At 41.6% G+C, this 18,589-nt stretch overlaps 1 protein-coding gene across 1 annotated transcript in view; it reads left to right on the top strand.

Annotated features, from left to right (window-relative positions):
• Positions 1–223: 223 nt before the first annotated feature.
• SYVN1 (synoviolin 1) overlaps positions 224–18,589 on the top strand; it is a 30,784-nt gene continuing 12,418 nt past the window's right edge. The window contains exons 1-6 of the mRNA XM_018554332.1: positions 224–331; positions 9,012–9,165; positions 11,715–11,807; positions 13,858–14,010; positions 16,623–16,671; positions 17,576–17,679. Coding sequence (XP_018409834.1) covers positions 9,034–9,165; positions 11,715–11,807; positions 13,858–14,010; positions 16,623–16,671; positions 17,576–17,679 — 531 coding nt within the window. The 5' untranslated portion in view covers positions 224–331; positions 9,012–9,033. The remainder of the gene's footprint in view (positions 332–9,011; positions 9,166–11,714; positions 11,808–13,857; positions 14,011–16,622; positions 16,672–17,575; positions 17,680–18,589) is intronic.

The raw sequence follows: 18,589 nt of genomic DNA, 5'->3' as shown, positions 1-18,589 counted from the left end.
TCTAAGGCTGACAGGACGGTGCCACCTGAAAAAGATAGGGTTTCTTTGGCAAAAATATCTGCATGTGCTAACTGCAGCTTATACAAAGTATTTGCTGCGTCTGATGTACGCGGTCAAGGGAGCAGTGTCAATTCTTGCAGATGAAGACAAACCATTCACCAATGTGTGAGGTATTGATTTTATCTTTCTCCCCTATAGCTCTGTTGTGTGGGAGCGTCCAACCGGAAGTGAGGTGTCTGTTGATATAGGCGCTTCCTGTTTTGGGGTGTTAGTGACAGCAACATCTGGGAAGGGACCGGGGACTGTGAGCAGAGCCGTAACTGAGCCGGGGTAATGTTGATGATGTGTGACTGGCAGGGGGTGGAGGGCTGTACATAGACTTGCACAGAAAGAAGGCTATAATATGCTGTAGTGGGAAGCCTGTGCAGGATGGCTGACAGGGCTTTGTGATCGCCTGCAGTACTCAATAAGAGAGTAGTGAAAGGTAAGATGAGATGCCACCCTACAGACACAAAGGGTCTTATCCCCCTGCAGACACATAGGGGGTAGTGACCCTGCAGACGCGTAGGGGGTGACCCCCCTCGCTGCAAATGCATAGGGGGTGACCCCCCCTTGCTGCAGATGCGTAGGGGGTGACCCCCCTGCAGATGTGTAGGGGGTGACCCCCCCACAGACGCGTAGGTAGGCGTGTAGGGTCACCCCCCCCTGCAGATTGCTGTCTATTTGGGACTGCTTAATTTAAAGAGGATAAAACCTGATAGAGAAATTATTAAAGGAGGGGTCAGTGTTCTGCAGTGATGTGAATTTGAATATATTTGATCTCCTTTTGTAATCTATGAATTTTTTGTTGCTTTTGTTTTCAAAATCTCTTATATTTTAAAATGATGAGCATGTTCGCTTGTTTCCTATCACATGAGACAGTTTTTCAACACTGATCTGGAAAATTGGTATTGGTGCTTCAAGTGTAGGTAGGGCCAAAACTTTTTAATTTGGGATAGAGTGGGGAAGGGTTGAAACCCCGGCCAGGTTATTTTGGGGGAATGTCACTTTCTGTCCCAAGGAGACCTTTACAGGACATTAGTGGAAATCTCCCAAAGTGAGAGGAATAGACTGTTCACGCCAACACGTGCTCCTATTGGAAGAAGCACCTCTTGTTCTGGGGACAACACTGAAATGTTGGATTTCTACTCACTTTCTTTCTTGGTGACCATAGAGTGGTGACTTTCCCCAATGAGGACACAGACAGCAATAAAAACTTGGCACAGGGTCTAACTCTTCCCTACACTATAGAAACCTAAAAAAAAGGTTCTGCCCGGAGATACTTTAAAGCTGAACTCACGGGGGAAAAGTATTATTTGCAATCCAGCGTTAGCTATGTAAGTTATATTTATTAATATGTATATTCTGTGCAGATGGCTGCTGCTTAGTATAAAAAAATCATATCTTGTTACACGCCGAATCCTACCCACGATGCTGGCTATGGCAGTGAAGGGCCCCAGTTTCATCCCTGCCCCCTCCTTTCTCTTTGACCATTCACAAAAAGCCTTGTAGCTTTTTCACAGAATACAAGGTGTTCTGTGAATGGAGGAGGAGAGATCATGTTGCATACCTGCTCCAATCACAGAACACCTTGTATTCTGTAAAAAAAATTAATAAAATACAAGGCTTTTTGTCAATGGTCCATGAGAGGGCAGCGATGCAACTGGAGCCCTTCACTAACATAACCGCTGCTGCCACTCACTGCCATGGCCGGCGCTGGGTGTAGGATTCTGATTGTAGCAAGGTATGATTTTTAACTAAGCAGCAGCCATTAACACACTGTATACATATTATTACTTATCACGTACAGTATCTCAAATAATTGGTTCAGCTTTAGGTGATTTTACATAAAAAGGACTAACTATCGGTCCTGTACTGTTCCAAGCTGGCTGGATATTATTGCGTGAGATGTTTCATACAGGTAATAATAAATGTCGGCAGCGATGCAGAAACATAACTTGTTGGCTTCCTGTTCACAGATGCTTCCTGCAGGTGCAGAGACATCATCTGAGCCGGTGAAACCAATACCTCCATTGAGTGATCATAACGGTTTTATTGCATGCATGCCATTATGATGGCTGATGTAACACTAACCTGCTCTTTGTGTAGGCTTATCTCAGGGTTTGATATCTCTAACTAATATTTACCATGAATCAATTTGGAAATACTCCTCGTACCAGTTTGTTTTTGTGTAAGATTTATTTGTGGAAAAGTTACGCTAGAATGTATTTGAGCGGGTACTGCACTCACCCAATGGAAACCAATCGACTGATATCATCGAGAGGTTAACATCATGGACAAATGAATATGGAATTCAGGAAGCAGTCTGTTCAGTCCAGGAACCAGGAGGATTTTTTTGTAGTTAACTGCTTTGACGACAACAACTAGAGAAAACCTCAAAGATTGGGCACCAGCTGTCCTTTTTAAAGGATATCTATGGCCTAATGCTTTTTGGGATCCTTCCGGGTCACAGGAGGACATATACTAACGTCCTCCAGTGACCCAAAACTCAGTATATAGCGGGCTATTGCCAGCTATATGCTGGCAGCGCACAGCCATGCCGAAGCTGGGACGGATCCTGACAATACTGTCGAAATCTACCCCGCTTGCTGATTGACAGCTGGCTCTGCCTTTCCAGAAGCAGAGCCAACTGTGCCCGCCCCCTCCCCTGTCCATTACTCTAGTCAGCGCAGGAAAAACTGAGAGATGAAGGGTGAAATCCCTGCAGGGAGTGGTGACTGACAGTCACTGCTCTCAGCAGGGAGAGAATCAATAAGTCAGCGATTTGGAGGTATGTGTTCCTTAACTTCCTGATCAATAGCTTCAGCGTCACAGGTCGGCTTGAACAATGGGGATGAGTGCTTTTCATTCACGCCATAATTTTCCTTTAAGGAGTATTGGCTATCTGCCTCCTAGGAGGGTTCAGCCCTGATTTACATTAATGCTCATGGTTATTACTTTCCATCACATAATGTCTTTTCTTTTCAGTGGCCTTATTTAGGAACATATTGCTTGTGGGTACACTTAAACAGAAGGATATTAAAGAAACGTAGTCAAATATGGGGCTCGCCTTGACTTTACAAGTATACTAGTGGTCTGGCTGTTTCCTGGAACTAATACTGGCGATGGAGGGTTTGCATGGAAGCTAGCATTTTCTGAACAGGATCTCCATAATAGCAATCCCTATTCCCTCTTGGTACAGGCTGTGTATTTAAATCCAAACAATTAACTTTTCTTATTTGCTCCCTTGTGGTCTGTAAAATATTCAATAGAATGTGTTTTGTTATACATGTTGGATAAGTACAGAAAATAACTGTTAATCCTGCAAGAAATCCAGTAAGCTGATAACTTCTTGTGCTTCTCTGTTGATTGCTATTACTGAGCACTGTTCTAAGATCTCTCTGTGAACTTCAGTTCCCTATATTATGGAGATGAGAAGTGAGGGAGGTATTCTGTAGTCTGAACTTACTTCCTGTCCTAGGATGACAACGCTGCTTCTCCGTAGTGAGTGATCATTGTAACCCTAGGACAAGAAGTGTATTATTAGCAAGATCACCAGGTGAAAACAGAGGGAGGGGAAAAAAGAAAACTAATGCAGCTATCACATCTAAGGCTGCAGTCTATGACATTTTAATTCTTGTGTTTAGATACACTTTAACAACCTCTTTAGTTTTTAACAGGTGATCAGATGTTGTAGTCAAACCTATCCCTCCCTGATGAATAACCAAACATTTCCAACTAAACCTGTCCACAGTTTGTCTGATTATTGTAGTCTGATGATTGGACTCACAATTAGACATTGGCAGTGTTGGAAATGATCCCTCTAAATTGGTCGTCTGAGCTCTTGAATAGGTTTCTGCACTTTTTTTTAGTGTCATAAAGCATGTCTTGACTGTGTAGTTCACTGGGCTGAGATCTACAAAGCAATGGACAGCTTGAAGTACCGTTTGTTTACACATGACTGTTTACTGCTGCCACGTACAGACTGGATTGCTGATGTAAATGTACTTCTCATTGTAGACTATAGGTATGCAGCTCCATCCACAACAACTAGGGAAAACCTCAAAAGTTAGGCGCAAGCTGGAATTTTTCAGGAGCATTGGCTACCTGGCTACTGGGAGTTAATCCATTACTGATGTTAGACACCCCACTTACAGGAAAACTTTATATCGATTTCCTGCACCCAAATGCACATCTCAGTTTAGCAAACCGGTCTCTCTGTTTGGCAACATCGTATGATTTCTATAGTCCCTAGAATAAATAACAGGACAATGCCTGATGGGAGCAGTCTAGCTTACACAGCTATTCAGTTTTGAAGGGTGATAATGAGTAATGATGGGCTTAGTAAAGCCATACACCCTGGGGTCTATTTACTACATCAGAATACTTTCAATCTGAAAAGAGAATACAACCCCCAATTTCAAAGAAGTTAAGACGCTGTGTAAAATCTTCAGAAGAACAGAATGAAATGATTTGCAAATCTCATAAACCCAAATTTTATTCACAATAGAAAATATTAAACACGTCAAATGTTTAAAACAGAGAAAATGCGCCATTTTAAGAAAAAAATAAGGTCAGTTTGAAATTGAGGGCAGCAACAGGTCTCCAAAAAGTTGGGACAGGGCAACATTTACCAGGGTGTACTATTCCCTCTTCTTTTAACAACACTCTCTAAATGTCTGGGAACTGAAGAGACCAGTTGCTGGAGTTTTGGAATATGAATGTTGTCCCATTTGTGCCTGATATAGGATTCTAACAGCTCGACAGTCCTGGGTCTTTATCATATTTTTCATTTCAAGATGCGCCAAATATTTTGAATTGGTGTAAGGTCTGGACTGCGGGCAGGTCAGTTAGGCACCCGGATTTGTCTACTACGAAGCCATGCTGTTGTCATAGATGCAGTTTAGTATTGTCCTGCTGAAATATGCAAGGCCTTCCCTGAAAGACATCATCTGGATGGGAGCATATTCTGTTCTAAGGGCTTGTTCACATAAAAGGCTGCAAGCTCTATTTTTTTTTCAGATCGCACTCAACCTAGCTGGGATGCGATACAGTGTGTTCCAGCAGCTAACCATGCTGGAACGCACTGTAACTCATGTATACAGGGCCCTAAAACCTGGTGCCTTTCCGGATGTGTAAGCTGACCATTCCATACAAACTAATGCACCTCCATACCATCAGAAATGCAGGCTTTTAAACTGAGCACTGATAACAAGCCAGAAGGTCCCTCTCCTCTCTAGTCAGGACAACGCAAAGCTCATGGTTGCCTAAATGATGTCAAATTTTGATTCGTCTGACCACAGAACAGTTTTCCTCTTTGCAACAGACCATTTTAAATGGGCTTTGGCCCAGAAAAGACTGCAGCGTTTCTGGGTCATATGGCTTCTTCTTTGCATGGTAGAGCTTTAACTGGAATTTTTGGATGGCACAGGGATTTTTGGAAGTATTCCTGAGCCCATGAAGTGGTGTCCATCACAGAATCATGACTGTATTTAATGTAGTGCCATGTAAAGGTCTGAAGATCACGGCATCCCTATTGTGTTTCAGGCTTGTCCCTTGCACACAGAGATTTTTCCAGATTCTCTGAATCTTTTGATGATATAATGTACTGTAGATGCTGATATTTTTAAAGTCGTTGCAATTTTATGTCAAAGGACAAAATTGTTCGACAATTTTTAGACACAGCTTTTCACAGATTCTGCCAATCTTTACTTCTGAGACACTCTGACTCTCTAAGATGCTCTTTTTATACCCAATCATGTTACTGGCTTGTTGCCAGTTAACCCAATTAGTTGCAAAATGTTCTTCCAGCTCTTCCTTGTTAGTACCACTTACTTTGCCAGCTTTTTGTTGCCCTGTCTCAGTTTTTTTTGAGATGTGTTGCTGCCATCAATTTCTAAATTACCTTATTTTTTCTTAAAATGGTCCATTTTCTCGGTTTAAACATTTTGATATGCTTTCTATTTTTTTTTGTGAATAAAATATGGGTTTATGAGTTTGCCAAATCATTGCATTCTGTTTTTATGTAGATTTTACACATCGTCCCCACTTTTTTGGAATTGGGGTTGTATAATATAAATGTTTTTTGTTTTCTGCCATTATTCCCACAAAACGAACATTCGCAGATATTCACAAAGTTAAGGGCTCTGTGATTTTGTTTATAAAAAAAAAAAAAAAACATGTGGGTCTGCTTTTGTTTCTTTTTACCAAGTTTTAAATTTATCGCTAGTATAGATGCATGAAAAAGAAGCTGATGGATTTTTGTTTTTTCACCTAGTTCTCCTGTAGATTTGAGTAGATTGCAGCAGTTTCTTTTGTTGTATTAATTGTTATCTACGTGTATGTTGTTGCAATACCTGTGGCTGCGTGTTGTTGGCACAAGGCATTTTCTTGTTTGCACAGCTTTTAAAAGCAGAATACACTTACTTATAAGCTGTGCAAACTGTTCATTGGAACCTTATATGGCAGTGAAACAAAATGGCTTGATGGAACTTGTGTATATTTTTGAGAATTTTTTTTATTGTTTTACATATTAAGGCACAACGGTGCACGCTATTTGTGTCCAATGAGGACACCAGGCATAGCAATGCATACAATAATACAGCATACAGCCATGCTTAAGATCTAAATAGAAAAATAACAAAAAATTAACAATAACAACCATTACTACAGGTCAGAAGGAAATGCCCCCCTCGGGAAGCTTCCAATTACAGGTGGGGGGGAAAAAAAATGTCGGCTAGAACTATGAGGTGAGTGAAAAGCACTCACCTCATAGTTCTCCTTCAAAGCAAACTGTCCATGGGGCAGTGGTAAGCACCAGCAAACGTTTTGTGTCGTCAATAAAAAGACGATGTTGCCAAGTTAAAAAAAAAAAGTTGCAAATTTCCATAAATGATTTTATTCATTTGCAATGTGCCTTTGGACTTGCTAGAATATTTAACTATTCAAGGAGAGTCAATTCCCTAGTACAGCCCCCTCCCTTTTATGCATGTCATAGTCCTCTCCTCTTCTGGGAGTATCTAATTACGGTCTGTGCTGGCCGAGCATCTCCACCCCTACCTTCACCTTGCTACATAACCTTTTTGTGTAGAGTAGAGTAGACCTGGGAATTTTACAGCCCTTCCCTAGCCCTTTGGCTGGCGTTCTCTGGCCCACGTGAGGTCAGGTGTCCCTAAATGGCGGACATGGACCAAAGCAAGAAAGAAGGGTCATAGACATGCACTTCAGTGTATGTTAAACATGCAGCGTGGTGCACGTTAACAAATGTATGCCAGCTCATGTGCGAACGCGTCTTTATTTTTTATAATGCTATAGCGGTGTGCACTGCGGTCCTGTGATTGAACGTGGCGTCTGTTTTAAACTATTTGAAGAATGTTTGCTACATAGATCGCAGGAATTCACCATAACAATGCCACAGTTGTTTGCTATCATTGTGGCTTCCTGCAAATCATTTATTGGTAACACTCACCTCAGCTGGTTGCATATGTATGTATTCCTATGACCGTAACAGCATCTTATTTATGCAGTTGTAGGACGGATATGGTTCATGTTGCACACTTTATTCCATGTTATCTATGTTTTATGTGTAGTAAGAACTTGGCTCTGATTCCTGTTAGCAAAAGATGCGTGTCATGGCTTGCAATAGGGTTTTGAGTCTGCGAAAAATGTAAACTGTGACTTTTTGGGGTTGGTTGATGATGAAGGTGCCTGTTGGGTCTTTTAGGTCTGGGGTGGGCAACTCCGGCCCTCCAGCTGCGCTTTAACTACAAATCCTGTTTCTGAGAGACATGCCTGTAATTGTCAGAGTTGCTCACCCTTGGTTTAGGCTATAGCAGACTCGAAAGACCTTGTTTGTTTGAAAAGTCTAAAGATGTGATAGTTTTTTATACAATAGATTATTGTTCCCACAAAATAAGGGGGGATCTGCTAATAGAATAATAAATATATAGGTCTTCACAGGAAGAGACTTGTAGGAGGTAAGAAAGACCTTTCTATGGGCAGATCTTTTCATTTTATTTAAAGTGTATCTAAAGCCAAAGCTTTTTTTTTATTATTTAGTTTTGTATATAATAGGGAAGTGTGTGTATGTGTATATGTGTGTGTGTGTGTGTATATATATATATATATATTTTTTAGTGGGTGGAGAACTTGCCGAAGAAATCCCCTTTTTGTACAAGGTGTCTCCATAGGAAGATTCCCCTCATCTGTTCTGGGGATAGCTGTAAAATGGTTTCCCATCGCTTCTGTCTTGGTGACTCTGGTCACTCTGGCAGAGAGTAGAGAGAATACATCTCTCCTACGGGGACACACAAAAATAATCTAACATGTTTTAACTAGGGATGCACCGAAACTTTTCGAGTACCAGTGCCGATACTTGGCATTTTCATGAGAACTACCAGGGTTGCAGCGGTTGCAGCTGGGACCTGGCTCTGGTGCCCCACCACTGTCCTGAAATCATTAGTCGATTATTGTTTTAGAAAAACTGTCACATGACAAACAAAAATGTATTAGTACTTGTCAGTACTTGGGCAAGTATCAGTATCCAAAACTGGTATCGGTGCATCCCATATATATATATATATATATATATACACACAATTGATAAATTAAACAGAGATGTACAAATCCCAGGAGCTCCGGGTGCTCCTTACAAATGACAGCTGCCTCCTAACTTCTGAATTTTTCTGTAGTCTAGTCTTGGAGCTGGAAAAGTATCTGTACTTGTACCGAGTACGGTACTTGGTATCGGTGCATCCCTAGTTTTAACCCTTCCCCACTTCCCCACTCCATTCAAACCTAAAAAATGTGGCTTCAGATGCACTTTTTCCTCTATCTAGTTTAGTATATGGCCTACTTTAGCTTCTATGTTTTTTTTTCCATGAGTAGTTCTGTAAACCAGTACAGCAAGTGCTGTTTTCTCTGTTCAATCCAGAATGATGACTTATCTTTTCGCTTTCTCTGCTTCTCACAGGGTGCTGTCCCCTCTTCTCTGCAATGATGAGGACGGCGGTGATGACTAGTGCCAGTCTGGCACTCACAGCTGCAGTGGTGGCACATGCTTATTACCTCAAGAACCAGTTCTACCCAACAGTGGTGTACCTAACCAAATCAAGCCCCAGCATGGCTGTAAGTACAACGAGACAAGGAAAAACAGATCCTCAAATAAAGCATTGCAAACGTTTTAAGATTCTCCCTTGTAGTGAAAGTGGTTTCTGTTTCTTTAATCAGTACAGGAATATGGTTTTGCCCCCACTATCTCCTGCATGGGATCAAACTGGTAGAGGGAAACTATATTGGTTTTATAATTATGATGCCCTGTATCCTTATATTCATAGCCTAATGCCATATTGTGAAGTATAAATAAAATTCATATTTTACAAGTAAACATTATATCTGTCTATTGAGGGACGTTGGAATTCTAAAACAGTTGGGTTATACTGCCACCTACAAAAGGCTGAGATACTGGCAATCAGAAAACACATTAAGCCAGACCTATATAACCCCCCCCCCCCCCACCACCCCCCCCACTAACCAGTATGGCTCAGTCTTTTGCCAGTGTTTGAGGAGGTTGGAGGCAGAAGAAATGTTGTTAACCTTTTATCTTAGTGATATTTTTTCCATGTTGACTTCAACCAAGATCCTTGGTACATCATTGCTATTTTTCCTTGGTGACTTCAATCAAGATTTTTACATCGTGCTTTGTCCTTGGTGACTTCAGTCCAAGATTTCAACTTTTTGTGCTAGTCTCTACATAGCAGCTATCCAGATCTGCATATTCTCGGCAACAGCTTTGGAGGCTATACCTGGACCACACTGGATTGAAAGATTATGGGCTTTGCTGGAATGTGACCTTTGGAAACTGGGCTGTGTAGTGTGACATACTGTTAGTCAGCCACAGAGTGGTACAACGGTGGATGTGACCCTGTCTGAAGAATTGCTTAGTGAGTAAGGCCTGGCGGGCTGAGACATTTGAAGCTACTCGCTGTTTTTTCATTGGGCGTTTTTCCAAATTTCCTATTGCGGCTGGTTTCACCAGGCTAGGGAATCGCGCACCATGCTCTTTCTCCTGCTATTCAGCCTAGATGAAGCACCATCCTGCTGCTGCTCCTCAAGCACCACATGGATCATCTGCTCTCGTTCCACTACCATCTATAATGGCTTGGTCGCATCTGGCCAGCTGCTACCTTTGTCCTCACCAGCTGCTTGGGTTTGTGAATACACAAGGCCTTGCCTCCCTTTTGTCTAGTTTTCCGCTACACAATGCAATATGTCTTCTCAGAGATGCACAGAGGACACTCCCGCTGCAACGGATGATCTCAGCCCATACTACTCTAGTGGATCTGGGGGCATATACCCAGTATCCCCAAAAGGAACTGATGTCTGTAATCTCAACCTTGGATAATATTTAGATTCCTGTAGTAGGTAAATGGTTAGGCTCTGTTTTGGAAGGAGTCCTGCTCCTCCTTCTGCTCCTATTGTTCTTGTACATCACTCTGGCTTACAGTATCTCCTCATCCCTTATTACCTTTTGTGCAGGTGTAGTTGCTCCCTCTGCTTTTTCTTCAGAGGATTCAGGGTTGGTACCCTTAAGTTTTCTATCCAGTCTTGGGGTTCATTCCCTTCTATCCATTGGGATATTATGCTGTAAGGTTCTTGCACAGATTGCTATAACCTTCCCCATCATGGGCCTATCTTATATAGTAAGAATTAGGAATACTACTCTTGAGCCTTCTGTTCACCAGCTGGTGTTTCTTCTTTCTGGACAAGGCCCATTGTTTCTTCAGGTAGCAGTTCCCCTTGGCAGTAATTTTCTGTCCTGGTCTACAGCACCAGGTTGATCCTTGGTGTCCTCTCTTGGGTCATGGCAGTTCCCCTGTTTTGCATGGCTTTTCTTTATCTAGCTTTGATTCAGGCATAATTGCAGATACTGTATATTTTGGTCCCCACATCTGACCTCTCAGGGACTGTTGCCCACCCCTCAGATGGGCTGCTTTTGGAGGTTGCAACTGTTTTAGAACTCCTGTGTCCCTTTTAATGTACGATTTAAAGAAAATAAGATTTCAAGAAAAAGAGTTTACTGTGAGTACAAAACGCACACACATCACCTCCCTTAGCTTAAGGTATTTAAACAGCATGTTTTTTTCCATCAAAGTGATTAAAAATGTGAAAAGGGGTCCTGGTACTTGCTGGCGCATACCACATATTTTTATGCAACATTTCATATTTAACTCATTTAAAAAAAATTAACTTGTATTTGTTTTTTACTCCGACCATAATAATGAAAATGCATACAAAACCCGATACATTCCCTTTAATTCTACTTAAAATGAAATCAACAACATAACTTTGTGTATTCTCCCATAGAATGTGGATGAATCTATAAAGAACGTATGCAGAATATTATAAACAAAGAAAATAACATTGTATATGTGGTTACCTTGGTTGCATAGTCACTTCATCTGGCAGCATGTCCTAGTAGCAAAGTATATGTATGACATCACTGAGGATCACAGTGGATGAGACCAATGCAGTTATGTGGAAATCCAGAACCGATGCACTGCACTTGTGTATACATACAAACTGTACCTAACAAACACATTCCACTGCATTGGGCACAGTAAGGAAAATGTTATATGATCGTGTACCTCTAATTAAATTATCTGTTTTGATTTTAGGTTCTCTACATACAAGCATTTGTTCTGGTCTTCCTATTAGGAAAGTTTATGGGAAAAGTTTTCTTTGGTCAGTTGAGAGCAGCTGAAATGGAGGTAAGCTGGGAAATGGGCCACTTTGGTATGTTCTCTACTTTTGCTTTATGTACTTTTTTACTGTATGTCTGTGAAGGTTCTCATTCTTCAGGTTAAGTTATAGCTAGTAGTAGTTAGTCACATTTAACCAGATTTGTTCTGTAATGTTGAAGACGTTTCATAGCTTATCCGAGCCTTTTTCCCATTCTTACATTTCTCAGAAGTGGCTTGGATAACGTATGAAACATCTTTAACATTAAACAAGCCAAATGCAACAAACTACTACTAGCTATGGACTGCATGTTGTTTAGACTAGGGCTATTATCATTTCAAGCTAGATTTCTGTTGTTCATTTATGACCCAACAGCTGAGTGTGGCAACAAATTCCCAGTAACTGGTTTGTAGAAATTTCTAGTGCAGCACTTACTAATATTCAAGTGATACGGTTTTTAAGCTTTTTCAGATGCTAATAAAATCACTTACAATAGATATTGCTTCTTGATGTTGAAAAGTTTTAGCTTCCTGCAGAATCAGCTAGTCCCCTGAGTGCTGGCCCTGATATCTTGTTTTAGGGAGTCTCTTTTCCCTTGCAGGGCTCTATAGAGCCTTTCTAGTGTAAACAGGCAGATTAGACGGCCGCTCGCGGGGGCCTCCAGGTGTCCTAGCAAGGAGGAATCAGTCGTCTAATCTGCCTGTTTAGAGGCCGCCGCTGCCTGATTGTGACTGGCACGGATCGCGTACTTAGGCGACCCGGGCCGGTCGGATCTATTTCCATTGGTGGTCCCTGAACCTGGGCTCGCGTGCCAGCAGAGAGGGCCCGCGTGCCATAGGTTCGCCACCACTGGGCTAGTAGATGGACAGACTGCTCTTTCCCTTGTGATCTTGTACTAGACAGGACGTTTAGGGAAGCTGAGAGTTGGAGCTGTTTGGAAACATGATGATTGTAAGTGTTTAGGCAAAGATAGAAATATTTTGCTGGGCCGTGCATATTTGTTTGATCTGGATCCATTATTGAAATAAGTTTGAGAGTTTAATACTACTTTAAAGGTAACCTATGTTCAAAACATATTAACCAAATCACCTCTCAGTTTCTAGTAGGCACTCTTCAGCACCTTCTGCTCCCCTCTGCCATGCTGGTTATCAGTTCAGCCACCCTTGGGGCCTGTTCACATGAGTTTCAGGTCCGGATCTGTAGACGCGGTGCTACTGATGCAGTGCGTTTTGGCCGCGTTTTTGATGCGTTCCAGTTAAAAAAAATATATTTATTTTTTTTTGCTGGATTGGGGCTGTTGGTATGTTAGCTGCAGTGCAGTGCGTTTTTGATGCGTTTTTGACGCGTTTCTGTTTCCTGACTGTACAAAATGTGACGCAGTATTTTTCTGTCGTAACCTGAACGGACTGCGCACGTGAGAACTGTAGCCCATAAAACACATAGGGATACATGTGTGAACAGGCACTTAAAAGCCAGTATTTTCTGTAATGGGGGGAACAAGTGACATTCCCTCTGCCCTCCCACAATGCAGTGCTTGGTGCCTGTGCAATCATTTGCCAGACCTGATCACAGGGTCAAGGTGTGTGCCTAGTACAAGCAGGTACAGACTATCATGTTATGGTCTGTTCTTACCTAGAATTCTCAAAGATGCTGCAGCATGAATTGGGGCGGTAGCCAGGAACGGTAAATTGGGGTACCAGATTATGCTGTTTTGATGGTGATACAATGAAATAAAGTTTTTCTAAAGCTACACTCCAGGCAAACAGCTGAATGTATACTTAAAATGCAAATTAGTAAACTGTTTTACTTTACAAAGAATTAGTATTTCCCTTGAGCATGACGCTCCTTGGTTTGGAATCGGCCCTCTGACTAACGAAAGTGCTTTGCTGTACCTATAAATTGCATATACATGTGTACTATATAACTATTAACTGTATGTTCATGACAATCATTCTATCCAGCAGAAAATGGTAACTGGCTAATATATGCTCTTTTATATATGCACACTGACATTCTCTGTGTAGTAATATATATCTTTTTTGTGCTGTTTCTTTTTCTGTGCCGTTCTCCTGGTGTCAGCACCTTCTGGAGCGCTCTTGGTATGCTGTTACAGAAACGTGTTTGGCTTTCACCGTGTTCCGGGATGATTTCAGCCCTCGCTTTGTAGCACTCTTCACTCTTCTGCTGTTCCTCAAATGTTTCCACTGGCTTGCTGAGGATCGTGTGGATTTTGTAAGTTATTTATTCATATTACATACCAATAACACGAAATGCATGCTGGCATTTGGTCTCTGCATACCTTTTTATATACTGTTATGGAATATGTGACACAAAAGTGGTGAAGTGATGGTAATGTATGTTTCCTAGTAAATGTTTCTTGGACTTGTATGGCATTGTGAGTGATCTACATAACATGGTAGAGGGTGGGTACCAGGTTCCTTGGTTATGTGTTGTTGGTATGAGAAAAAGTATAACTGAAAACACTGCTTTATCGGAAACCCGCTATAAGAGTAATGCAGGAACTGACTTTCTGAAAATGCTACTTGACTAGCTGTCATGTTAAGCCCCTGCCATTAACTCTGTGATTGCCAAGGGCGTATTCTTAATGTCATGGCTTAATGTCTTCGCTGTCCAGTGATGTGCAGTATGGAATATGTGATGGCAGTCAAAGAGTCAAAATAAGTTTGTAGCTGTGGGCTTGCGTTGTAATCCATAAGACCCCATTCACACTGAGCAACATGGAAATCGCGCGACTTTGAGCGACGTGTCGCGCGACTTTGAGCGACGTGTCGCGCGACTTCTTCCTATTGGGCTGTATGCAATCAGGGGCAATATCACTCAAAATCGCTCTAAAAAAGGGTCATGTAGGAGCGACAAGCTACAAGCGATATTGAGCGACGAGATGTGAACAGCTACATTGAAATGTATTGGTGAAGCTACATAGAGCGATATAGCGCGGAAATATGAGCGATATCGCTGCAAAAATCGCGCGATAAATCGCTCAATGTGAACGGGGCCTAAGCCTCTCTGTGAACTGCGCAAGAACTTTTGATGCCAGGTCCCATCTTCTCCTGCTGCCAGTCTTGGTTCTGATTTGCTTTGACATTCTGGATGGTGATTGGGGAGTTTCATGTTCACCTCTTTCTTCTTTTTGCTGTGTATGACCCAGAATGTCAGTGGGACCAGATGCTGAGGAGTACAGATCTTTACTTTTTAAGGAAAACATGGAAGGGTGCCTTTGTTGACTTCTTATTTTGAAAGTGCCAGTTGTCTTGCTGTGATGGTGACTCCCCTTACTTCAATACTTTGAGTCACTGAAAAGTATGTAGATAAGGAATTCTAACTTTTCTCCAACATTCTGATCTGCATACCAGTGCATTAGATGCTTTCAAAGCCAACGAGTGGAAATAATAGCCAGGCAACAAGCATTTGCACGTTAGCAGTGGCAGCCTTTTTATAGCGTTCAATACAGATTGCAGACAGTTTGTTTTGTACATTCAAGGCCAAGAACAATCTTTTATTCGAGTCACTGCAAGATACCCTGGCAAACCATTTACTAAGAAAGAAGATAGCGGCTATAGTTCTGAAAAGGCGAGAGATTCTGAAATGGAAATTGCTTATCTGGTTCTGATCTCTCTGTGTAGGAACAGAAAGTAATTCCAACCCCCCATATCCCTACCATGAACAAGAGAAGAACACTCATCTTGCTGTTTCTAGTGTTTTCAAAATCCATCCCCTCTAATAATTATATAATTCTAGAACTTGATTATGTTGGGATGGAAAAGCTGTAGTAACACATTTTAACAAAGATGAAATACAGATTTGCAGTTCCACTGGACAGCTCAAGGGTCAGATGTCATTTGGCGATTTCCATTTGCTGGAACATCCCTTGCTTAGTAGGATTTAATATAGTATAGGTTAACTGTAACACTAAGTTATGCAAAAACAATGATCAAATGCTATGTTTTGTTCTGAATGGGGCATAAGTAAACCTCCTTCGGACAGTATCAAATTTTGTAGCATTCTGTGTCCTGCAATACACTGTACAAACTAAATGCACAGCAATGATTGGGTTACCATGATGTGGTTTCTTATGGTTGCACTATACTACATGCTAGTGACCTGTACAAATACACTTCCAGGCCAAAAAAGTCATCACCTTGATTTAACTAAGGAAATAGGTCAGAGCCTTCCATTGGGCAATTAGTCTAGATTCAGAAATGTTATGTCCGCAAAAAAGGGGTCACCTGAATATACTGAATGATCAGGTTTTTCTGTCAATGGGTTTTTACTGCCCTGATGGCACCGGTATATTCCAAGATGGCAATGCCAGGATTCATCTGACTCAAATTGTGAAAGAATGGTTAGGGGAACATGAGACATCATTTTGCCACATGGATTGGCCACCACAGAGTCCATTGAGAATCTTTGGGATGTGCTGGGGAAGACTTTGCATATTGGTCTGACTCTCCCATCATTACTACAAGATCTTGGCGAAAGTTGAATGCAGCTCTGGATGGAAATAAATGTGACATTGCATAAGCTATTGAAATGATGCCATGGTGAATGCGTGGCGTAATTGAAGCTAAAGGCGGTCCAACAAAATATTAGAGTGTGTGTGACTTTTTTTTTCGACAGGCATTGTATTCCACTGATCTCACTTTCTCCTTCATTCTCTTCTTGTGCCATGTTTCTCATACCATAACATCATCTCTTCAACATTTCACGGGGAGGTGTTCTTTTTATACCTGTCGGTTTATTAGGAGTGCTTGTAAATGAGTGAGGCTGTTGGGTAACTGAAGGTTCTGTGCTTGCTTTATCATTGTATCCTTGCTTCATTACAGATGGAACGCAGCCCAAACATTTCCTGGCTGTTTCATTTTCGTATTCTTGGTAGGTGATCTATTTTTTTACGTGCCAATATCTGCTTTTTTGATGGCTCTACATATGTGGCAGTCTAAACAGATCAAAAAATCTTCTGAACAAGTCACAGTTAATGCTTTATTAAATAAAAAAACTCCAGTTTAAGTCGCATAAATAGCAAAGTTTGGGCATGCAAGGTACGCCCTAAAATGCTTGATATGAGTAACATCTAAGTATTGAGGCTGTACCTCACATGTCCTCCTCCACAATTTGACAGCTGGGTCCTATTTTTTGCTACAGGAGTTTAGATAGTGGTCCCTGTGTAACTTAAGCCAGTAAACCGTTAATTGCTGATGAGCCGTGATATACATAGACTGTCATACTTTTCATTGCCTCCCTCATTATCTGCACAAAATTACAGGTGAGGGAGGCAAAAGAAAAGAGGCAAGATTGATCTGTCAGTAAGCCATGGTAAATCAGCATCTATAGCCAGCCTGCCTGCACTTAGTCCTGTAGTGTTATATTAGTTCTCATGTTTCAGCATTTTAATGATACGTTTTTTCTGATGTCTTTGTTAAATGCTTATGGCATACACTCGTGTTGTAGAGCAGTTCACTACCACTTCCTCTTTCACGTTGGCCATTATGTGTTTGCATACAGCTGTATTTACTATAAATAACTGAAAATTCAAACCGGTTCCCAGGCTGCCAGTCTCCATTGTAGTGCCTGTGTTCTGCTTGTTTTCCCATACCATTCCTTGCAGGAGTATTGCATCATGCATCTGTCATTGTATTCAATACTGTGTTTGTATTAACAAGCTTTGTGTGTTTCTGTTCCCCGTACTTATTTTGTTTGAATAAGTATGATAATGAACATTGGTACCCTTAATTTTCATTATTTGTACTTACTGTGCCTGTCACTCTTTCTCTTCCAGCATTAATGCTCTTGCTGGGTGTTCTGGATGTTCTGTTTGTGTCTCATGCTTATCACAGTCTGGTCACCCGCGGGGCCTCTGTTCAGCTAGTCTTTGGCTTCGAGGTAAGTCAATAAATATACAGAGTCTAGATAAAAATATTTTGTAGAAAGTTGTAAGGCTGGCCATGCGCATACAGGTTGTGTAGCAATCTTTTGGCCATGAATGGCATTACCTAATTTGGGTAATGGGAAGTCCATCAATGGCTCCCACTAGATCACAAAGAATCTTAAAGCTAAAGAGATCAATACAAAAACAAAGAGGAAAAAAGATAGGAGGATGCAAAACTCATCTTGTCTTGAATTGTATTGTAACTGTAATGTCTTCCTTATATTGTAAAGCGCTGCGCAAACTGTTGGCGCTATATAAATACTATGTAATAATAATAATAACTCTATCACTCACAACAGTTAGTCAGATTTGGCTGTTATTCTAAAGTGTTAAAAACCGAGCATGCAAAACAAAAATGGCAGCCGCTAACTCTAGTAACCAGAACTTCTAACTTGGGAGATATAGCAAAGAGTAAACTGAGAACAGGTTTGTCCTGTGGTAGCCCATTCCACCCTAATGTTGCAGAGACAAACCAGAAGCACAGAACAGAAGCGTGGTCGCTGAAGACTTCCAGTGTGTATCTGCACCAAATCCAGCAAGCAAAGCAAAATTGGCAACCAGACTGATCAACAGGGATGCACCGATACCGGTCTTTCGATATCGAGTACCGATGTTTGTTTCCGGTACTCGCCAATAGCGAATACCGATACTGGAAGTCCCATTAAGGAAGCCAGGCGGTGTGTAATGACTCTCCACCTGGCTTCCTGACTATCTGGGAAGCTGGGCGGCGTGTATAGACTCACCACCCGGCTTCACTAGGTGACGAGAAAGCATGGCCAATCAGAAAGCCGGGCGCTGTGTAATGACGCAGAGCCCGGCTTCCTGATTGGCTGGGGAGCCGGCTCCCCGCTCCCTTGTCCTGTG

This window comes from Nanorana parkeri, unplaced genomic scaffold, assembly GCF_000935625.1.
Source record: "Nanorana parkeri isolate BGI_ZX_2015 unplaced genomic scaffold, ASM93562v1 scaffold153, whole genome shotgun sequence".
Lineage (NCBI taxonomy): Eukaryota > Metazoa > Chordata > Amphibia > Anura > Dicroglossidae > Nanorana > Nanorana parkeri.
This window is presented reverse-complemented; position numbering and strand designations above follow the sequence as displayed.